General features: G+C 43.0%; 1 protein-coding gene across 5 annotated transcripts in view; it reads left to right on the top strand.

The window, feature by feature from the left end:
- Window positions 1-19,485, top strand: part of abtb1 (ankyrin repeat and BTB (POZ) domain containing 1) — an 84,675-nt gene that overhangs the window by 3,319 nt on the left and 61,871 nt on the right. The window contains exons 2-3 of one of the 5 annotated variants that reach the window (XM_073072009.1): window positions 6,452-6,580; window positions 7,019-11,864. The exons of 3 other annotated variants lie outside the window; for them this stretch is intronic. In XM_073072009.1, the coding sequence (XP_072928110.1) occupies window positions 8,926-10,662 (1,737 nt within the window). In that variant the 5' untranslated portion in view covers window positions 6,452-6,580; window positions 7,019-8,925 and the 3' untranslated portion in view covers window positions 10,663-11,864. Of the gene's footprint in view, window positions 1-6,451; window positions 6,581-7,018; window positions 11,865-19,485 lie in introns of those variants that run through there. One more of the 5 variants, XM_073072008.1, reaches the window with a different exon arrangement.

Below are 19,485 nucleotides of genomic sequence, written 5' to 3'. Positions count from 1 at the left end.
ACGCCGTTGCAGATGGATGTCTTAGCATGGACAACTTGGGTCAATTTCCTTTCTGTACAACCCTATAATCCGCAAATGTTAGAATCCAAGACATAGGAGCAGATTTAGGCCATTCAGCCCTTCAAGCCTTTTCTGCTATTTCATCATGCCTAATTTATTTTCTCCCTTAACTTTTGACACCCTTACTAATAAAGAACCTATCCACCTCTGATTTAAATATACCCGGTGACTTGGTCTCCACAGCTGTCTGTGGCAATGAATTCCACAGATTCACTACCCTCTGGCTAAAGAAATTCTTTTTCGGCTCCTTTCTAAAGGGACACCCTTGTATTCCAAGGTTGTGCCCTCTGATCCTCTACTCTCCCACCCTTGGTTGCATCCTTTCCATGTCTACTCTCTCTGTGCCTTTCAATGTTCAGTAGGTTTCAATGAGATCCCCTCTCATTCTTATAAATTCCAGCGAGTACAAGCCCAGAGCCATCAAATGCTCCTCACACATTATGAAGCTTATACGAACCTTTCCAAAGTGTTTCAGGAATGGGACTTGTTTCACACCCATCTCTCTCTCTGTTTTGGACAGCCACGATCTACTCTTTGGATTCTGCTGGGGAAAGTTTGGGGGAGTGGGGAACCCAAGCAGCAAGATCAATATATTGAGTCCGGAGTTGGGGTGTAATGTTGAAGCTATAGAAGACTTTGAGGCTTAATTTGGAGTATTGTGTGCAGTTTTGGTCACTTATTTACAGGAAAGATGTAAATAAGATTGAAAGATGACAGATAAATTTTACAAGGATGTTGCCAGGACTGGACGACCTGAGTTATAAGGGAAAGATTGAGTAGGTTAGAACTTTATTTCCTAGAACATAGAAGATTGAGGGGAGATTTGATAGAGGTATACAAAATTATGAGGGGTGTAGATAGGATAAATACAAGCAGGCTTTTTCCACTGAGGTTGGGTGAGACTACTAGAGGTCATGGGTCAAGAGTGAGAGATAAAGAGTTTAAAGGGCAGACAAGGGGAAACTTCTTCATTCAGAGGGAAGTGAATGTGTGGAATGAGCTGCCAGCACAAGTGGTGGATGCAATTTTGATTTCAACATTTAGAGAAGTGTGGATAATTACATGGATAGGAGGGATATGGAAGGCTATGGTCCAGACAGGTCAAAGGGACTCACCATTTAAATGGTTTGACATGGACTAGATGGGCTGAAGGGCCCTTTTCTATGACTCTATGCAGCAGACCCATACCAGGGATGTTCATATCAGTAAAGTTAGTTATTATTTGTAAGTAAACAGTTGAATCATTAAATTGTAATCAATGTCTCAGTGGTACCAGTGCCTGAAGTAGGTAGTGAAAATAGGGAACACGAGGTGCGAGTCCTGACAAAGGATCTCGGCCTGAAACATCAACAGTGCTTCTCCTTATAGATGCTGCCTGGCCTGCTGTGTTCCACCAGCATTTTGTATGTGTTGAGTGAAAGTAGGGAAGCAGGTTGTTTACTAGGACCTGAGCTCGTGGCATTATAACAGCTAACAACAACTGTTGCATGGGCAAATCGTGGAAGTGTGGTTTAATTTGAGTGATTGTTGTACCTGTATACAAATTGGCTTTGATAATAAAAATACTTTAAACTGCATGCTGATTCCCCCATTCCATTTCACCATTAATTATAATCTAAGTTTATCACAGAAGTTCAATCATTCTAATTTTAGTTAGAGGAAAGCAGAATGTGCCCAATTGTGATTGAGGATGTCCACACTGGTTTGGAGGATGGATGGTTGTTAAGTACCTTCTGTACCTCCTTCCTGATGGTAGCGGTGAGAAGAGGGCATGGCCAGGATGATAAGGATCCTCTATGGATGCTGTTTTCTTGTAACACAGCTCCTTGTAGATGTGCTCAGTGGTGGGGAAGGCTTTTCCTGTGATGTACTGGGCTGCATCCACCACTTTCTGTAGACTTTACTGTCCCTGGGCGTTGGTGTTTCCATACCAGGATGTGATGAATCAAGGTTCCAGTGCATGAATTGCAAATGTTAGCAGATAGGTCCAATATGTGGCTAAAGGAAGTAACATGTTGGCCTCTATTGCTGGGGCACTTTTGATACAGTTGTACAGTGAGGTCACATTTGAAAAACTGAACAGTGTTAGACCTCTTGTCCAAAAAAGGATATTGTAACATTGAATCTCCTTTGGACAGATCCATTGAGCTAATTTCTGGGATAACAGCATCATCTTACCAAGAGAAGTTGAACATTTGAGCCTTTATTCCTAATTTGGAGAAATGAGGTGACCTTCAAACGTCACATCTTAAGCGAGTTTGAGAAGATCTTGTGATGTTTCCACTAATGGACGAGTAATGAAGAAGGGAACATAGCAACAAACTAAAAATGAGAAATAACTTCTCTGGAATTCTCTGCCCTCAAGGGTAGTGAAGGCCAGATTTGCATATATTTAAATTGGAGATTGATTTGGATTCTGGCACATAAAGTGGTTGGGCAGGTTTGACAGGCCTAGTGGCCTATTCTTTCTATTTTTTAAAAAAAATCCCTTCTTTCATCCCAAATGCTGTGGAGAAAGATTAGGAGTGTGATACTTTGCTCAAAGAGCCAGTAAAGATTGTGGGCACAATGGCCTTTGTGTGCTCATAAGATACTTACATACAAATTAATTTGAGTACAGAACTTGGTGAGAAAGTAAGAACTATTCTTAACTTGTGTAAATAAATAAAATATAAAAACGCTGAGGAAGCACCTGCCTTATTTGTGAGTAAAACAGACTGTTGAGCAAGACTCCTGTAGTTTCTGATTGGTTGTTTGCTTGACTCAAAGCAAAGATGACATTTAGCATTTCAAAGCAAGTTTATTATCAAAGTATGTATGTGTCACTATATACAGCCCTGAGATTCATTTTCCTGCAAGCATTCACAGTAGAACAAAGAAATATATAGGATAAATAAAAACTATACACAATGACTGACGAACAACATGTGCAAAAGACAAGCTGTGCAAATAGAAAACAATGATGATAGTAATAAGTAAATTGAGAAGATGAGTTGTAGAGTATTTGAAAGTGCATCCATAGATTATGGAGTCAGTTCAGCATTGAGGTGAGTGAAGTTATCCACACTGGTTCAGGAGCCTGACGGTTGAACGGTCATAACTATTTTTGAACCTGGTGGTGTGGGACCCAAGGCTCACAACAGCAGGTTCATCCTGTTTGGGCATCATTCTTTTCCAGTAGGGATTTAGAGGGATTCAATGCAGGAAAACACAAATCCTGAGTGCTCGATCACAAAGCTGTAATTTAATCATTAAGGATCGTGACTGTAAAGCTCCAAAATAATTTGTGCATCAGATCAGTCAGTAATGCAGCTTAGTGTCTCAGGAGGATGAAAGGGTCCCATGAAAATGTTAGCATTTCTCCCCCCTTTTAAAATCAAAGTCAAGTTTCTTGTATTCAGGTACATGCATGCGCAGGTGCAATGCAAAACTTACTTGCTGCAGCGTTACTGGTAATCAGCCTCAGAAACAGCATTCACAAGAGAAACAAAGAAAATTATACAGTTTTTAACAAGAAAGAATAAGTGATTAGAAATGGAGTCAAATGCTGGCAAATGCAACTAGCTTGGATGGAGCATCTTGGTTGGCATGGATCATTTGGGCCAAAGAGCCTGTTTCTGTCTTGTATAACTCTGTGTGAAAGAATTCTTCCTTATATTCTCTCTAAATAACGTACTCTTCACATTAGACCTACACTATAGGAAAAATTTCCTATTGTCTACCCTAGCTACGCCCATCATAATTTTGTATGCCTTTATTAGGTTCCTCCATGGTGTTTCTCCATAGTATCCAGGTGACTCCAAACCACCGTTCTGTCTAATGCATTCATGAAGAGCCCCTTTGTTTGGTGTCTGTCATTGGAAGTCTATGTGCATGCTGTTTAGTTGTGTTGGATAAGAAATGAGTTTCCTTGGTCAAAGTCACGTGAACTCACAACACCTCCTCATTAGTCAAGAACACACAGAAGCATCTATACTTTGAGATCAAGGCGTGCAAAGCTCTCCATCCCTATTCTAACAGCTTTCAACAGGAGCACCATCGACAGTTTCTTGTCCAGCTGCATCATTGTGTGGTACAGAGGCTGTAAGGCATCGGACGCCAGATCCTACAGAAGACGGTAAAAACTGCCGAGGATCACGGGGGGCTCCCTCCCCCCTCCCCCCATTTGTGACATTAACCAGAAGTGTTGCAGACAAAGGGCCCCAAGCATTGTTGAAGATCCATACCACCCATCCCATAATCTCTTTGGCCTGCTGCCATCAAGGAGATACACGAGCATCAGGACTAGGCCTGCCAGGCTGGGGAAGAGCTTCTTCCCTCCAGCTGTGAAATAATGAATACCCAATATCCTGCTACCGCAGAGGTCTTGTCACTAGGACAGAGAGCTGTTTATGGTTTACCTGTGCTGTGCACTACATGCATTTTGAATTATATTTTGTTACCATATGGTATATTTTGGTTTATGTGCTCTGTGTGATACACATTTTGTGGATGCATCGTGGTCTGGACACGGACACTCATCCAGTCAGGTGACCATAAACTTGAACTTATAAACTTAATCAAAGTCAGTTGTTGTTTGAAACTAGCTGAGAGCTGGCTTTTGTCATGTGGGCATTGCATAAAAAAGTCGGGGAGGTCAATGTGTGACTGAACAGGGCATTGGTGAGGTTGAGTATTGAGTTATTTTGCAGATGTTATTAAAGAGTGCGGAAAAGATTTGCAAGGTGTTGCCAAAACTTGAGTTGTAGAGAGCGGTTAGGCAGCTTAAGTGTTTTTTTAAAAAAAGAGCCTAGGAGAGGAGTGAGAATTGATCTTACAGAGGTGCACAAAATCATGGAGTGACATAGATAGGGTGAATCCACTCAATGTCCCTTCCCCCCCCCCCCCCCCCCCCATGTTCAAGGACTAGAGGGCATAGGTTTCAGATGAGAGGGGAAAGCTTTAATAGCAACTTGAGGGGCAACTTCATTGTTACAAAAGGGTGATGTATATATGGATGAGCTGCCAGAGGAAGCAGTTGAAGCAGGTACAATAACAATTCCTAAAAGGCAGTTGGATAAGTAGATGTATTGGAAAGGTTTAGAAGGCATTTGATTAGACTGTTCAATTCTTATTTTCTTTGTGCTTAACCTGATAGCATTTTTACAACTACTTATATACATGTAGCTGTTTAGTATGTTTCTTAGTGGTCACAGTATGTACAGTGCCTATAAAAAAGTATACACCCCCATTGGAGTTTTCATATTTTATTGTTTTACAACATTGAAATCATAGTGGATTTCATTTGGCTTTTTTGACACTGATCAACAGAAAAGACCTGTGTCAAATTGAAAACAAATGTCTTCAAATTGGTCTAAATTTATTACAATTTATTCAATATCAAATAATTGATTGCACAGTTACTCACCCCTTTCAGGTCAGTATTTAATAGATGCACCTTTGGAGGCAATTACAGCCTTGAATCCGCATGGATCGGTCTTTATCAGCTTTGCACATCTGGACACTGCAGTTTTTCCCCCCGTTCTTCTTTACAAAGCTGCTCAAGCTCTGTCAGATTGCACAGGAATCTTGAATGAAGAGCCCTTTTCATGTCCAGCCACAAATTCTGAATTGGATCAAGGTCTGGACTGGACTTGGCCACTCCAAGACATTAACTTTGCTGTTTTGAAGCCATTCCTGTGTAGCTTTGGCTTTATGCTTGGGAGTCATTATCTTGCTGGAAAATAAATCTTCTAAGTCACAGTTCTCTTGCAGACTGCATCAGGTTTTCCTCCACGATTTCCCTGTATTCTGCTACATTCATTTTGCCCTCTACCTTCCAGGGCCTGCTGCAGTGAAGCATCTCCACAGCATGATGCAGCCACCACCATGCTTCACAGTAGGGATGGTGCATTTTTGGTGACGTGCAGTGTTTGGCTTTAGCCAGACGTAACATTTAGTCTGATGGCCAAGCAGCTCAATTTTGGTTTCAGCAGACCATAGAACCTTCTTCCAGTTGACTTCAGAGTATCCCCTATGCCTTCTAGTAAACCCTAGCTGAGTTCATGTGAGCCATTTTCCAGACAGTGGTTTTCTCTTTGTCACTCTCGTGTAAAGCTGTGACTGGTGAAGCACCCAGGCAGTTGTTTTCACACTCTCCCATCTCAGCCGCTGAAACTTGTAACTCCTCCAGAATTGTCATAGGTCTATTGGTGACCTTCCTCAGTAGTCCCTATCTTGCACAGTCACTCAGTTTTCAAGGATTGCCTGCTCTAGGCAGATTTACAGCTGTGCCATATTCTTTCCATAGCTTGATGATTGACTTAACTGTACTCATAAAGAGATATTCAGCAACTTGGAAATTTTCTTGTATCCATCTCCTGACTTGTGCTTTCAAATAACTTTTTCACAGAGTTGCTTGGAGTGTTCTTTTATCCTTATGGAGTAGTTTTTGCCAGGATACTGACTCACCAGCAGTGGGACCTTCCAGATACAGGTGTATTTCTACTGCAATCAATTGAAACACCTTGACTGCTCACAGGTGATCTCCATTTAACTAATTATGTAACTTCTAAAAGCCAATTGGCTGTATCAGTGATGATTTGGTGTGTCATATTAAAGGGGGTGAATACTTACGCAATCAATTACTTTGTGTTTTATATTTGTAATTCATTTAAATCACTTTGTAGAGATCTGATTTTAGTTTGACACAAAAGGGTCTTTTCTGCTGATCATTGTCAAAAAAAGCAAAAATAAATCCACTGTGATTGTGATTCAATGTTGTAAAACAATAAAACATGAAAACTTACAAGGGGAGTCAATACTTGTTATAGGTACTATACATATGGTTATTCAGTGTCTCCCTTATTGGTTACATGTGTATGATTTTGGAGAGTTCTGGAAGCTTCTCTTGTTGAATAAGGGGTATCTGATTGTTTGACTTGCCTGCAAATTTGAATGGCATGGTTCTTATCTGTAGGTATTGTTATGCCGTTGGCCCCCTCCTTTGTGAAAATCGCAAGAACTCTAGTTAAGGGGGGTCAACTGACCCAAGAGAGAGAGACGTGCGGAAGACCACGTTCTCCCAAGAAGCAGAATAGAGGTGACTTTGACTATTGTCTCATGGAGACCACCTGAAAAGCCCTCGGGCAAAGTGGGCTGGTTGAGAGAGAGATCGCATTACCTGCAACTTGATTGACACCTGCGATCCCGTGAAGAAGTATAAAGGAGTGTCTGAGGGGAGGACCCTCAGACGCACCCAGATGCACCAAGGAAACACACGAAGGAGAAACGCTAGAAATCCTGCGACAGCGTTTTAATAGCTACAGCCGGTGGTGGGGTTCGTGTGCGTCCTTCCCTTGCCTGGGATTGGCGACTTCACCACGGAAGACGGCCTAGCTACAGGGGAAGCCACAGATGAGAGTCCATTCCCCCAACGAGACTTCCGACTACCTCCTACAGGTTGGAAAACCTGTCGGGTAAATGCTTCATGTTCTCTGTCTTTCTAACAAAAGTGCACCAACGCGACACTTCCGCCGGCAACTAAGTGAAACTGCCATGATCTAAAAGACTTTTAGATATCCAGCGAACGATATAAAATCTACATTACCCCTAGACGACGATCGAGCTTGTGTTTTGAATGATTATTATTACACCGGTGTTTTAGATTGAGTTTTGACGATGTATATGATCTGAATGTTTTGTATTAACCATACGTTTGTGCCCTTGTTGAATAAAACGTTTGAAAATAGTAGCATCCGACTCAGCTGATCCATCTATCTTTGCTGGTAAGTTACCTGGTTACGGGGTTTTCGTAACAAGTGGGGGCTCGTCCGGGATTTGAAACCAAACGGGAGGGTCAGTGAATCGGGCTGTAAGTCCAAACTTAAATCTGGTTACGCAGGTAGCCAGACGGGAAACCAGCAAAGATGGATGTGGGTGAATTTATGAGAGACCCGACGGTAGAGGCGCTAGGGAAGGCTACAAAATCAGACTTGGTAAATTTGGCGCAGGCGTTAGACCTCACAGCGGTGAAGCCAGCAATGAAAAAAACAGGAAGTGCGAAGGGTCATACACCAGCATTACGTTGGGAAAAAGGTGTTTGCAGCTGAGGATTTGGAAAATATCCCTGAAAAGAGATTAGCGAGTGGGACAGATCAGGTAGAGTTGGAGAAAGCAAGGCTGGACTATGAGCTTAAAGTAAAGCAGCTAGACGTAGAAGCAGCTGAAAAAGCTGCGGAGAGAGCTGAGAGGGAAAAAGAGGCCGAGAGAGCTGAGAGGGAAAAAGAGGCAGAGAGAGCCGCAAAGGAAAGGGCTGTGGAAAGAGAGCATGTGTTCAAACTAAAGCAGCTAGAAGCAGAAGCAGAAGAGAAAGAGAAACAAAGGAGCCATGAATTGGAGCTGGACAGGCGAAAGCAAGAGCGAAGAACTCAAGGGGAAGAGAGAGAGGAGGGGTTTGATATTAGTCGGGCGTTGAGGTTGGTCCCCCCGTTCGAGGAGACGGATGTTGATAGTTATTTCCTGATTTTTGAGAAGGTGGCAAGGAATCAAAAGTGGCCCAGAGAGCAGTGGGTGGCGTTGTTACAAAGTGTGTTACGAGGGAAGGCACAGCGGGTATATGCCGCGCTGCCCCCAGAAAGGGACGGAAATTATGCTCAAGTAAAGGAGGCCATTCTCTGAAGTTACGAGTTAGTACCTGAGGTGTATAGACAAAGGTTCCGAAATTTAAGAAGAGGGTGGAATCAAACATATACCGAGCTAGCCCATGAGAAGGGTGTGCTCTTGGACCGTTGGAGCACAGCTGAAAAGGTGGCTGAGAACTATGGGCGTCTCAGGGAGTTAATTTTGATTGAGGAATTTAAAGGTTGCGTTCCGGAAGAGATCCGAATGTATTTAAATGAGAGGACGAATCAGTCCATCTCAGAGATGGCTAGGGTCGCAGATGAATATGCCCTAACCCACAAGACAAAGTTTTCCTCGCCAAAAAGTTACCCGAGAGACCGTCGGAATGGTAGGGAAAGTCCGCTGGCTGAGGCGGAGATCCCGCCGGGAGCTGGCAGAAAAAGTGAGGATAACAGACAGGAGACCTGGAGATCTCCTGGTTTAACCTGTTTTAATTGTGGGAAGGTGGGTCATATCGCATCGAACTGCTTTGCTCCGAGAAAGGAGCCAGAGAGGGAGAGAGCAGCGACCCCTATTGGGCGTGCAGTGGTAATCAGGAAATTGACAAGAGGGCCCCAGGTAGATGGAGTACCGGAGGGGCGGGAGACATTTAGTTCCGAAGGAACCGTGTCTTTGAGGGAAGGGGACCCCCCCATCCCCGTACGAATTTGGAGAGACACGGGGGCGGAACTATCGTTAATTAGCCGTAACGTGTTAAATTTCGGCCCTCGGACGGGAGAGGTTGCCCTGAGAGGTATCGGGAACCAGACCGAGGTCGTGCCTTTGCATAGGGTCTTTCTCGATTGCGAGTTGGTGTCGGGACCTGTGGAGCTAGGAGTCCTGCCGGAATTACCGGGGGAGGGCGTGGACCTCCTGTTGGGTAATGACCTCGCGGGTGGGAAGATCGGAACCGCCCTGATAGTTGAGGCCCCGCCCATGGAGTCTCCGAGCTATCGCGCATGCGCGGTCACTCGCAGCCTGTCGAGAGCGGCGGCTGGGACAGCGCGCAGTTTGAAATTGGCCCAGACGTTTTTACCGACCCTACACCACGAGGGTTCAGAGGGTGGTAAAACGGAAGGTAGTAAAGTAAAAGGGGGTAAGGGCGAGGAGATAGCTCCCCCCTTAGTGAAGAGAAAGGTCCTAGAGGTAGGAAATAAAGATGAGAAACGGATAAAGCTGTTAAAACGTCCAGAGTTGGACGTGGTTGATCTGTCTGGTTTGGCAGAATTGTTTGGAGAAGTTGAGAGTTCTAAAGATGTTCTCGATGGTCCCGAGAGTGAAATGAGGGCAGTCTTAGAGGAGAAGGGTATCCTTGCTGTGGAGAAGTCAGCTGACATGGCCGAGGAGGTTGTTTCAGCTCGCAGGGTTGCGCCTTCCCCAACAGGGGGCTGCCTGGAGAGTAACTGGAAGGAGGGGGGGACGTTAGAATTTGAAAAAGGTACGGGTGTTGAAAGCCTGGAAGAGGCCAATGTCCCGTTTGAGTGTGTCCAAGATGGGGATGCACATGGTGCTGAACCTAGTCACGGAACTCAAGGGAAAGGGGAATGTGTAGTTCCCAAATTGAATGAAGAAAATTTAAAGGCTGGACTGATATCAAAAGCAGCAACCAGGCTACAGAGACAATGGCTTGGTACCACAAAGCCTGTGAATCAATTACAGGTTGTGTTGGAAGGTAAAGGGGCCCCACACGCTATTGTTATTCCAGAGTGTGGTGTGAAAAGGCAGAAGTTGAAATGCTGTCTGAACAAAGCGGGATCGCTTGCGGATCTTAAATTGGAAACTAATAGCATGACAGGTCCTGAAGAGAAAAACGACAAATTGCCTAAAATTAAGGAATTGGGTGGTCTAAGTTTGGAACACGCTGATAAAATAACTCCTATGAAAGGAGCGGGCGAAAGCCTATTTCGCCAGGGTGCCCAAGATCGCCACGAGGGAATTAACCGGAAAAGAGGCGAGGGTTAATGGGGACGCGATTTTTAAAATAGCAGAAGCCGGTTTTAAGGGATTTTGACAAAGTATGTGAATAATAAAGACAACACCCATGGAAGCTTGACTGTTAAGTTTGAAAGTAACATAAAAATTTGACTTTTGCATGAACCTTTGTAGATGTATGTAAGCTAAGATCACACCTCCTTAGTTATGTTGCTGAAGAAAGCAAATAAATAAGGTGGTTATTGAGCTGAAGTTTGATGCTACCAGGCGTTAGTATGGCACATGAGGTTAAGGTATTAAAGAAAAGGGGCACTGTACTTGTTACCTGTTTAGATACTGACTTGAATGTATAACAGTAGTACTCTGTGAAGAGAAAAGCTTGTGTAGTATGTAGATTCAAAAAAAAAATTCCTGTGTCAACCTGTTTTTAAACGCTGGTTAAAAACCCATTATGGGGGGAGGTGTTATGCCGTTGGCCCCCTCCTTTGTGAAAATCGCAAGAACTCTAGTTAAGGGGGGTCAACTGACCCAAGAGAGAGAGACGTGCGGAAGACCACGTTCTCCCAAGAAGCAGAATAGAGGTGACTTTGACTATTGTCTCATGGAGACCACCTGAAAAGCCCTCGGGCAAAGTGGGCTGGTTGAGAGAGAGATCGCATTACCTGCAACTTGATTGACACCTGCGATCCCGTGAAGAAGTATAAAGGAGTGTCTGAGGGGAGGACCCTCAGACGCACCCAGATGCACCAAGGAAACACACGAAGGAGAAACGCTAGAAATCCTGCGACAGCGTTTTAATAGCTACAGCCGGTGGTGGGGTTCGTGTGCGTCCTTCCCTTGCCTGGGATTGGCGACTTCACCACGGAAGACGGCCTAGCTACAGGGGAAGCCACAGATGAGAGTCCATTCCCCCAACGAGACTTCCGACTACCTCCTACAGGTTGGAAAACCTGTCGGGTAAATGCTTCATGTTCTCTGTCTTTCTAACAAAAGTGCACCAACGCGACACTTCCGCCGGCAACTAAGTGAAACTGCCATGATCTAAAAGACTTTTAGATATCCAGCGAACGATATAAAATCTACATTACCCCTAGACGACGATCGAGCTTGTGTTTTGAATGATTATTATTACACCGGTGTTTTAGATTGAGTTTTGACGATGTATATGATCTGAATGTTTTGTATTAACCATACGTTTGTGCCCTTGTTGAATAAAACGTTTGAAAATAGTAGCATCCGACTCAGCTGATCCATCTATCTTTGCTGGTAAGTTACCTGGTTACGGGGTTTTCGTAACAGTATAAAAAGAGCTGACTGTGAGCGACACCATTTTCCTTCTGCTTCTTCTCCCCTTCTAGTACTAGCCTCTATCACTATCCGTTTTTCAATTTTCTTTGTTCTATTAACACTTAATAAGTGTTGCAAAGCAACACGATTTTTGCCTCTTTCCTGACTTCCAAAGGGACCTTGGATTATAAACATCAGAATCTAACAAAGGTTAGGGGCCAAATATGGGCAAATAAGATTAGTTTGGGTGGGTCTGTGTGGTTGGCATAGAACAGTTGGGCTGAAGGGTTATTTCTATGTAGTCTTATTAACTGAGAATGTGCTAATCTTAATAAAGGGGAAATTGCATGATGCTGTTGAAATGTTGATTTCAATGTCCTGTATTACATCTGAAATATTTAATGAATAAAGCATTTTTAAAATTCTAAAGTTGACTCTGCAGGTATTTCAAGAGCAGCGAGTTCTGCCTGGTGCTCTGGCAGTAATTATCTCAGATGATATCAGAACAAATTATCACCTTGTTTTTTTTGGGGGGGTGACTTCCTGTGACATTACAAGTGACTGTTTCATAGGAGTTTTTAATCACTTTGGAGCAATGGAGTGTTAAAAAAATGCAAGACTGCTTCCTCTTAGAAGAAAGGGATTCTGTGTTACTAACTGATGTAAATGTGGTTTTCTCTTGATATTTACTGGGACTCGAGAGAAGGATTTTTATTGAGCTTGCACCATGAATGTCGCTTCACTTCATAAATTGACATTTCAAAAATACATGTTAAAATATTGGGTCCAGGTTTTGGAGGTAAGTGTTTCTTGCCTCACCTCCACATTTGGAGTGCTGCAAACTGTCCTGGTCGACCTGCTGTAGGAAATATGCCACTAAACTGGGGAGGCTGCAGAGATTATTTACAATGATATTATTGGGGCTTGGGGGGGGGGGGGGGGGAGGTTTGCTTACAAGGTGGGATTAGTGCATGGGTGCTTTTGATTTGCTTTTTAGCTGGTTCGGCTTAGCGTTGTGGGTTGAATGGCCTGTACTTGATTATGTTCTATGAGAGACTGGATAGGCTAGGACTGGAGGCTGAGTCATAGAACGCTGCAGCACTGAAACAGGCCCTTTGGCCCATCTAGTTCATGTCAAACTTAATCTGTCTAGTCCCATTGACCAGCACCTGGACCATTGCCCTCCATATCCTTCTAATCCATGTCCCTGTCCACATTTCTCTTAAATATTGAAATCCACCCTTTTTGCTGGCAGCGTGGCCCATACTCTCATCACCGTTGGAGTGAAGTCCCCCCTCATGTTCCCCTTAAACATTTCACCTTTCACTGGGGGTTCCCAACATGGGGTACATGAACTCCTTGCTTAATAGTATTGGTGTATTGCATAAAAATGATAGAGAACCCTTGCTTTTTCCACTCTTAACCCATGACCTGTAGTTCTAGTCTCACCCAACCTTAGTGGAAAAATCCTACTTCCATTTACTCTGTCTATATCCCCCATAATTTTGTATACCTCTATCAAATCTCCCCTCATTTTCTTAGGCTCTAGGGAATAAAGTCCTTAGCTATTAACATTTTTTCCCTATAACTCAGGTCCTCAGGTCCTGGCAACATTCTTGAAATTTTCTCTGAACTCTTTAATTCGTACATTTATGTTTCCTGTAGGTAGGTGACCAGGAGTATTGCACACAGTACTTCATATTAGACATCACCAACATCTTATACAACTTCAACATAACATCCCAACTCCTGGATAATACTTTGAATTCTGAAAGCCAATGTGCCAGAAGCTCTCCTTTTGATGCTATCTACCTGTGATGCCACTGAAAGTCCTGGTTTGTCCTCCCAAAGTGCAACACCTCACACTTGTCGGCATTAAATTCCATCTGGCATTTTCCAGCTGGTCCAGATCCCACTGCAAGCTTTGATAATCTTCCTCGCTGTCCACTACACCTCCAGTCTTGGTGTCATCCATAAATTTGCAGATCCAGTTATCATTCAGATTGTTGATATAGATGACAAACAACAATGGACCCAGCACTGATCCCTGCGGCACACCATTAATCACAGGCCTCCGATCAGAGACGTGACCATCTACTACCACTCTCTGGTTTTTCCTGCGAAGCCAATGTTTAATCCAATTTATTACCTAGGCCTGAATGCCAAGCAACTGAACATTATTGACCAACCTCCCATATAGGACCTTGTCAAAGGGCTTGCTAAAATCCATGTAGACAACATTGACTGCCTTGCCTTCATCAACTTTCCTGGTAATTTCCTTGAAAAACTCTATAAGGTTGGTTAGACATAACCTACTGTGCTTAAAGCCAAGTGACTATCCCTAATCAGTCCCCGTCTATACAAATATGTAGTCCCTTAGACTACCTCCCATAGTTTAGCAACTTCTGATGTCAGACTCACCAGCCTATAATTTCCCAATTTATTATTAGAGTCTCTCTTAAACAACAGAACAGCATTAGCTAACCTCCACTCCTTGTCTAGCACCTCACCCATGGCTAAGGATATTTTAAATATCTGTTAGGGCCTCTGCAATTTCTACATTACCCTTCCACAAAGTTCCAGAGATTTGTTAGGCCCTAGGGATTTATCCACCCTAATTTCCCTCAAAACAGCAAACATTTCCTCCTCTGTAATCTGTATACAGTCCATGATCTCGCGGCTGCTTTGCCTCACTTCTGTCTACTCTATCGCCTGAGTAAATACAGATGCCAAAAAAATTCCTTTTAATATCTCCCTCATGTCTTTCAGTTCCATGCATAGATGATCACTCTGATCTTCAAGAGAATCATTTTGATCTTGCTGTCCATTTGCTCTTAATATCTGTATATCTGTAGAAGCCCTTGAGAATCTCCTTCATCTTGTCTGCTAGAGCAACCTCATGCCTTTTTAGCCTTCCCGATTTCCTCCTTAAATGTTCTCTTGCATTTCTAATCCAACTCAATTACATCATTTGTTCTCTACAGACTTTATATGAATTCCAGATGACAGCTTGCTGATTATTTTTTTAAATGAGGCCTCATCCTAAATATGTGACCTCTGAAACAGTTTCCCTTTGTCTACTTGATCAAATTTTCTTTTCACAATGAAAATTATAATCAAGTGCATTGGGGACCATACTTTCTGTTTTATGTGGTGGAGCTATGAGAACATTATTGGTTGGGAAACTGACGCTGAAGTATTTCAGCAGCAGTCTTCTCTCTGGGTTTTGTGCAGTGTACTTCATCTTCTCATTGACCTGACACAGGGGTCTCTGGCCCTTTTTCCAGAAGCCTTGGCCCTGATGGATGAGAGGTTTATCAATAATTCCCTGTCCACAACCTCCTGGTCAAAACCAACCTGTCATTGATACTCTTTTGTAAATTTCCCAGGGAGCAGGAAAACCCTGTTCTGAGATGCAGCAAGTGGTTAATGTACAATAAATGGATTGTAGTAATTCTGCAGCCACAATCATGAATTATAACAATGAAAGGGTATTTAAAGTCTGTGACTGAGATCCTTTGGCCATTATTTGTATTTGTGTAGGTATGAATCTTGGTGGTGCGAAGTGAAGGGGGAAGAGATAAATACAGAAAATTGTAACAAGGAAGCATTAAGCTTGTATTTAATACTTCTTTAGCTCAGTGCTTTGCATATAATCAGTTTACATGGTGGTATAATTTTATCCTGCTGTTGTGTATTTGTGGTGAACTACATATACCTGTCTGGACACACCCCCCTGCTGACTGCTCCTGTGGCTCCTCCCACAGACCCCTGTACAAAGGCGATTGGAGGCACTGCTCCTCCCTCAGTCTCCAGGATGTTGTGTGATGGTCTCTTGCTGCTGATAGTGCTCTCTTCCAGCTAACAAAAGCTTATCTCTCGCCTCACGTCTCTGAGAGTTATTGATGGTGCATCAATTTTATTAGCTGGAAGAGAGGGTTCACCTACTACATGCGAACCCTCAATATGCCTATGTGGTCTTACCTGATGGGCGGGAGGACACGGTCTCCATCCGCAACCTGGCGCCCGCAGGAGCAGCAGACCACTACCCCGAACACTCCACGGTAACTATGAACCCTGTACCCACCGAGGTGTATACCCACCTGACACTGCGCACACCAAGCCCTACACAGACTCCTCACGACACTCCCATACCAGGCGCCTCGCACATGCATGAGGGATCACTGACGCCTAATGTGCTGACACCTCAAGTCAGGCCGGAACCAGCACAACCACCGACTCCGGTGCTACGTAGATCGCAGCGACAGATTCGACCTCCTGATAGACTTAATCTGTAAATATACTTGTAAGAAACTTCGCCCCATGGGGACTCTCTTTTAAAACAAAGGGGGGGTGAATGTGGTGAACTACATATACCTGTCTGGACATGCCCCCCCCCTGCTGACTGCTCCTGTGGCTCCTCCCACAGACCCCTGTATAAAGGCGATTGGAAGCACTGCTCCTCCCTCAGTCTCCAGGATGTTGTGTGATGGTCTCTTGCTGCTGATAGTGCTCTCTTCCAGATAATAAAAGCCTATCTCTCGCCTCACGTCTCCGAGAGTTATTGATGGTGCATCAGTATTAAAGATATATTAGTTAGCATATTGAACTTCAGTTCCTATAGGTATGCCAGTTGTATGTCATACACTTACAAAGCATTTCCATCTTGTTAAATGTAATTGGACATAGCATCCTTGAGTACAGTTGAAACGTTATTTATTATTGTCGATAGTTCCTTGGCCATAAAACCACAGTGCCATCAATGAATCATTACTTGCATCTTGTCTCTCAACAGCCACACTAGAGGACTGTTGCTGGCTGCAGAGTTGCATGTGTGGTTCAAGCTGTGGTTAGTTGCACCCTATATTTTTAATGTATTATATGTTACAGGATTTTAAGACCTTGTTAACTCTTAAAAGAGATATTATACAGTTGCTGCTCTCCATGTCCTTCACAGCCAGTGATCTGGATTTGAAGTGTTACTTACATACTTGGGCCCTTAGCTCCCGGTGGAGTACTTACTGGCCATTGATGACCTCCCGTTTTTTATTGACCTCTGAAGTCAATGACCTCTGAAGTCAATGCTTCTGCAAACCATTGCATCCACTGTACAGGGGACTGGCCTGGTCAGCTTCACCAGAGCCCCATTTCCACCTCTCACGACCGGAACGTAGGGTTAGACTTTGAGAGGCAGATTTGAAGTGTGCTTATTTTTATAACGTATACAGATACAGTTCAAACACATTAAGCTTTCACAAACAGCCGATACATAAATGATCAAGTACTCTATTTTTGTATTGTACTTTGCAATTATTTGTCAGAGTACCAGAGCGAATGCCCATATATTTCCAGGAGACCTTTACAACTGTCTGTGAGTGTAGATGGTTTAATATCACATTCAAAAGATGACATCTTTGATAGGGGAGAGCTTCTTTTGTACTGTGTCATAGAGCCATCAAATCATTTAGAATAGAAACTGGCCCTTTGACCAAGCCTATCCATACCATTTATCAAATATACATTAACACTTACATCATTTTTACTTCTCCTTGGCACATAGCCTTCATTTCCCTCACTGAGTTATATGCTTGTCAAGATACTTAAATGTTGTGTCTCATCTTCTCTGGGTGAAAATATTCTTCTTCATATCCCTTTCAAACTTCCTGGCCCTTAGCTTAAATCTGTGGCTTTTGGTTTTAGATATCTCTGCTAATGTAGAGTCATGGACCAGCATCTGGTCCATACTGAAAACGTTAAACTGCCTATTCCCGTTGACCTGCACCGGGAATAGTCATTGAGAAATACACAGGCATATGTCATGAAATTCATTGTCAGTACAGTGCAATACATAATAATAGAAAAAAAGTGATTTACATGTAAGTATATTTATAAATAAAATAGTTAAATTTTTTAAGTAATGCGAAACTAGAAATAAAAAAGTAGTGAGGTATTGTTCATGGGTTCAATGTCCATTCAGAAATTAAGCTGTTCCTGAATTGTTGAGTGTATGCTTCAGGCTTTTGTACCTACTTCCTGATGGTAGCAATAAGAGCAAGTCTTGAAGGGGGTCCTTAATGATGGATGCTGCCTTTTGAGGCATTGCTGCTTGAAGATGTCCTGGATACTATGGAGGCTAGTGCCCATGATGGAGATGACTGAGTTTACAACTCTCAGCAGGTTGTTTTGATCCTATGCAGTAGCCACCACCCCCCCCAACCATGCCATATGGTGATGTAGCCAATTTGAATGCTCTCCGTGGCACATCTGTAGAAATTAGTGAGTGTCTCTGGAAAAGTTTCTTTCTATTTATTGTCTTATGCCGCTCATAATTCTGTATACCTCAATCAGATCTTCCCTTAGCCTCATCCACAGTAAGGAGAACAACCACATTATGTTCAGTTCTTCTAATTCCTCATCCCAGGCAACATCCCAGCCACTCTGCTCTGTATCCTCGTTAGCTCAATTACATCCTTCCTAAGGAGTGGTGACCAGAGCTCTGCACAGCACTCCAATTGGGGGCGGCATGGTATTGTAGTGGTTAACACAGTGCTTTACAGTATCAGCGATTGGGTTCAATTCCCGCCGCTGCCTGTAAGGAATCAGAATCAGGTTTAATATCACTGGCATATGTCGTGAAATTAGCAGCAGCAGTACATTGCAATACATGATAGTATAGAAAAATGTAAGTACATTAAGTATATATGTGTATATGAAATTGTTAAATTAAAATAATATATATAAAAAGTGAAGTGCTGGTCATGGGTTCAGTAAACATGTAGGAATTGAATGGCAAAGGGGAAGAAGCTGTTCCTGAATCGCTGAGTTTGTGTGTTCTCCCCGTGACTATGTGGGTTTCCTCTGGGTGCTCAGGTTTCTTCCCACAGTCCAAAGATGTGCTAGATGATAGATTAATTGGTCATTGTAAATCATCCTGTGATTAGGGTAGGATTAAAGCAGGGGATTGCTGGGCTGAGTGACTCGAGGGTCTGGAAGAGCCTATTCTGCACTGTATCCCAATAAGTAAATGAAACTGTCCAGTGATTTATACAATTGTACCATAACCCCTCAGCTCTTGTGTTCCGTGCCTGACAAATGAAGGCAAATGTCCTGAATGGCTTCTTAACCATTTTATCTACCTGTGCTGCAACTTTCAGAGATCCTTGGACATACATACCAAGGTATCTCCGTTCTTCAGTATTCAGTTGGGCCTACACCAGGGGTGGGCAAACTTTTTGACTTGTGGGCCACAAAGGGTTCTAAAATTTGACAGGGGGGGCCGGACCAGGAGCAGATGGACGGAGTGTTTTGGTAATACACCTCATAAGAGAAAATAAAATATCATGGGATATGTAGAAAACATGTGCTTTAATTTCAATTGAAAATGAACAAATGCATTACAACAAAATATCTGTCTTTGAAGTCCCATGGTATTTAGCTATTTATTGAAATGACTTTTAAAACACTGAAAATTAAATGAATAAAATACAGCTTTTTTTAATAGTAACAGTTATTATTTTAAAGCACTGAAAATTCTGTTATCCTTCAAGATATTATCATCATCACTCT

Source organism: Hemitrygon akajei, chromosome 19 (assembly GCF_048418815.1).
Source record: "Hemitrygon akajei chromosome 19, sHemAka1.3, whole genome shotgun sequence".
Taxonomy (NCBI): Eukaryota; Metazoa; Chordata; class Chondrichthyes; order Myliobatiformes; family Dasyatidae; genus Hemitrygon; species Hemitrygon akajei.
This window is presented reverse-complemented; position numbering and strand designations above follow the sequence as displayed.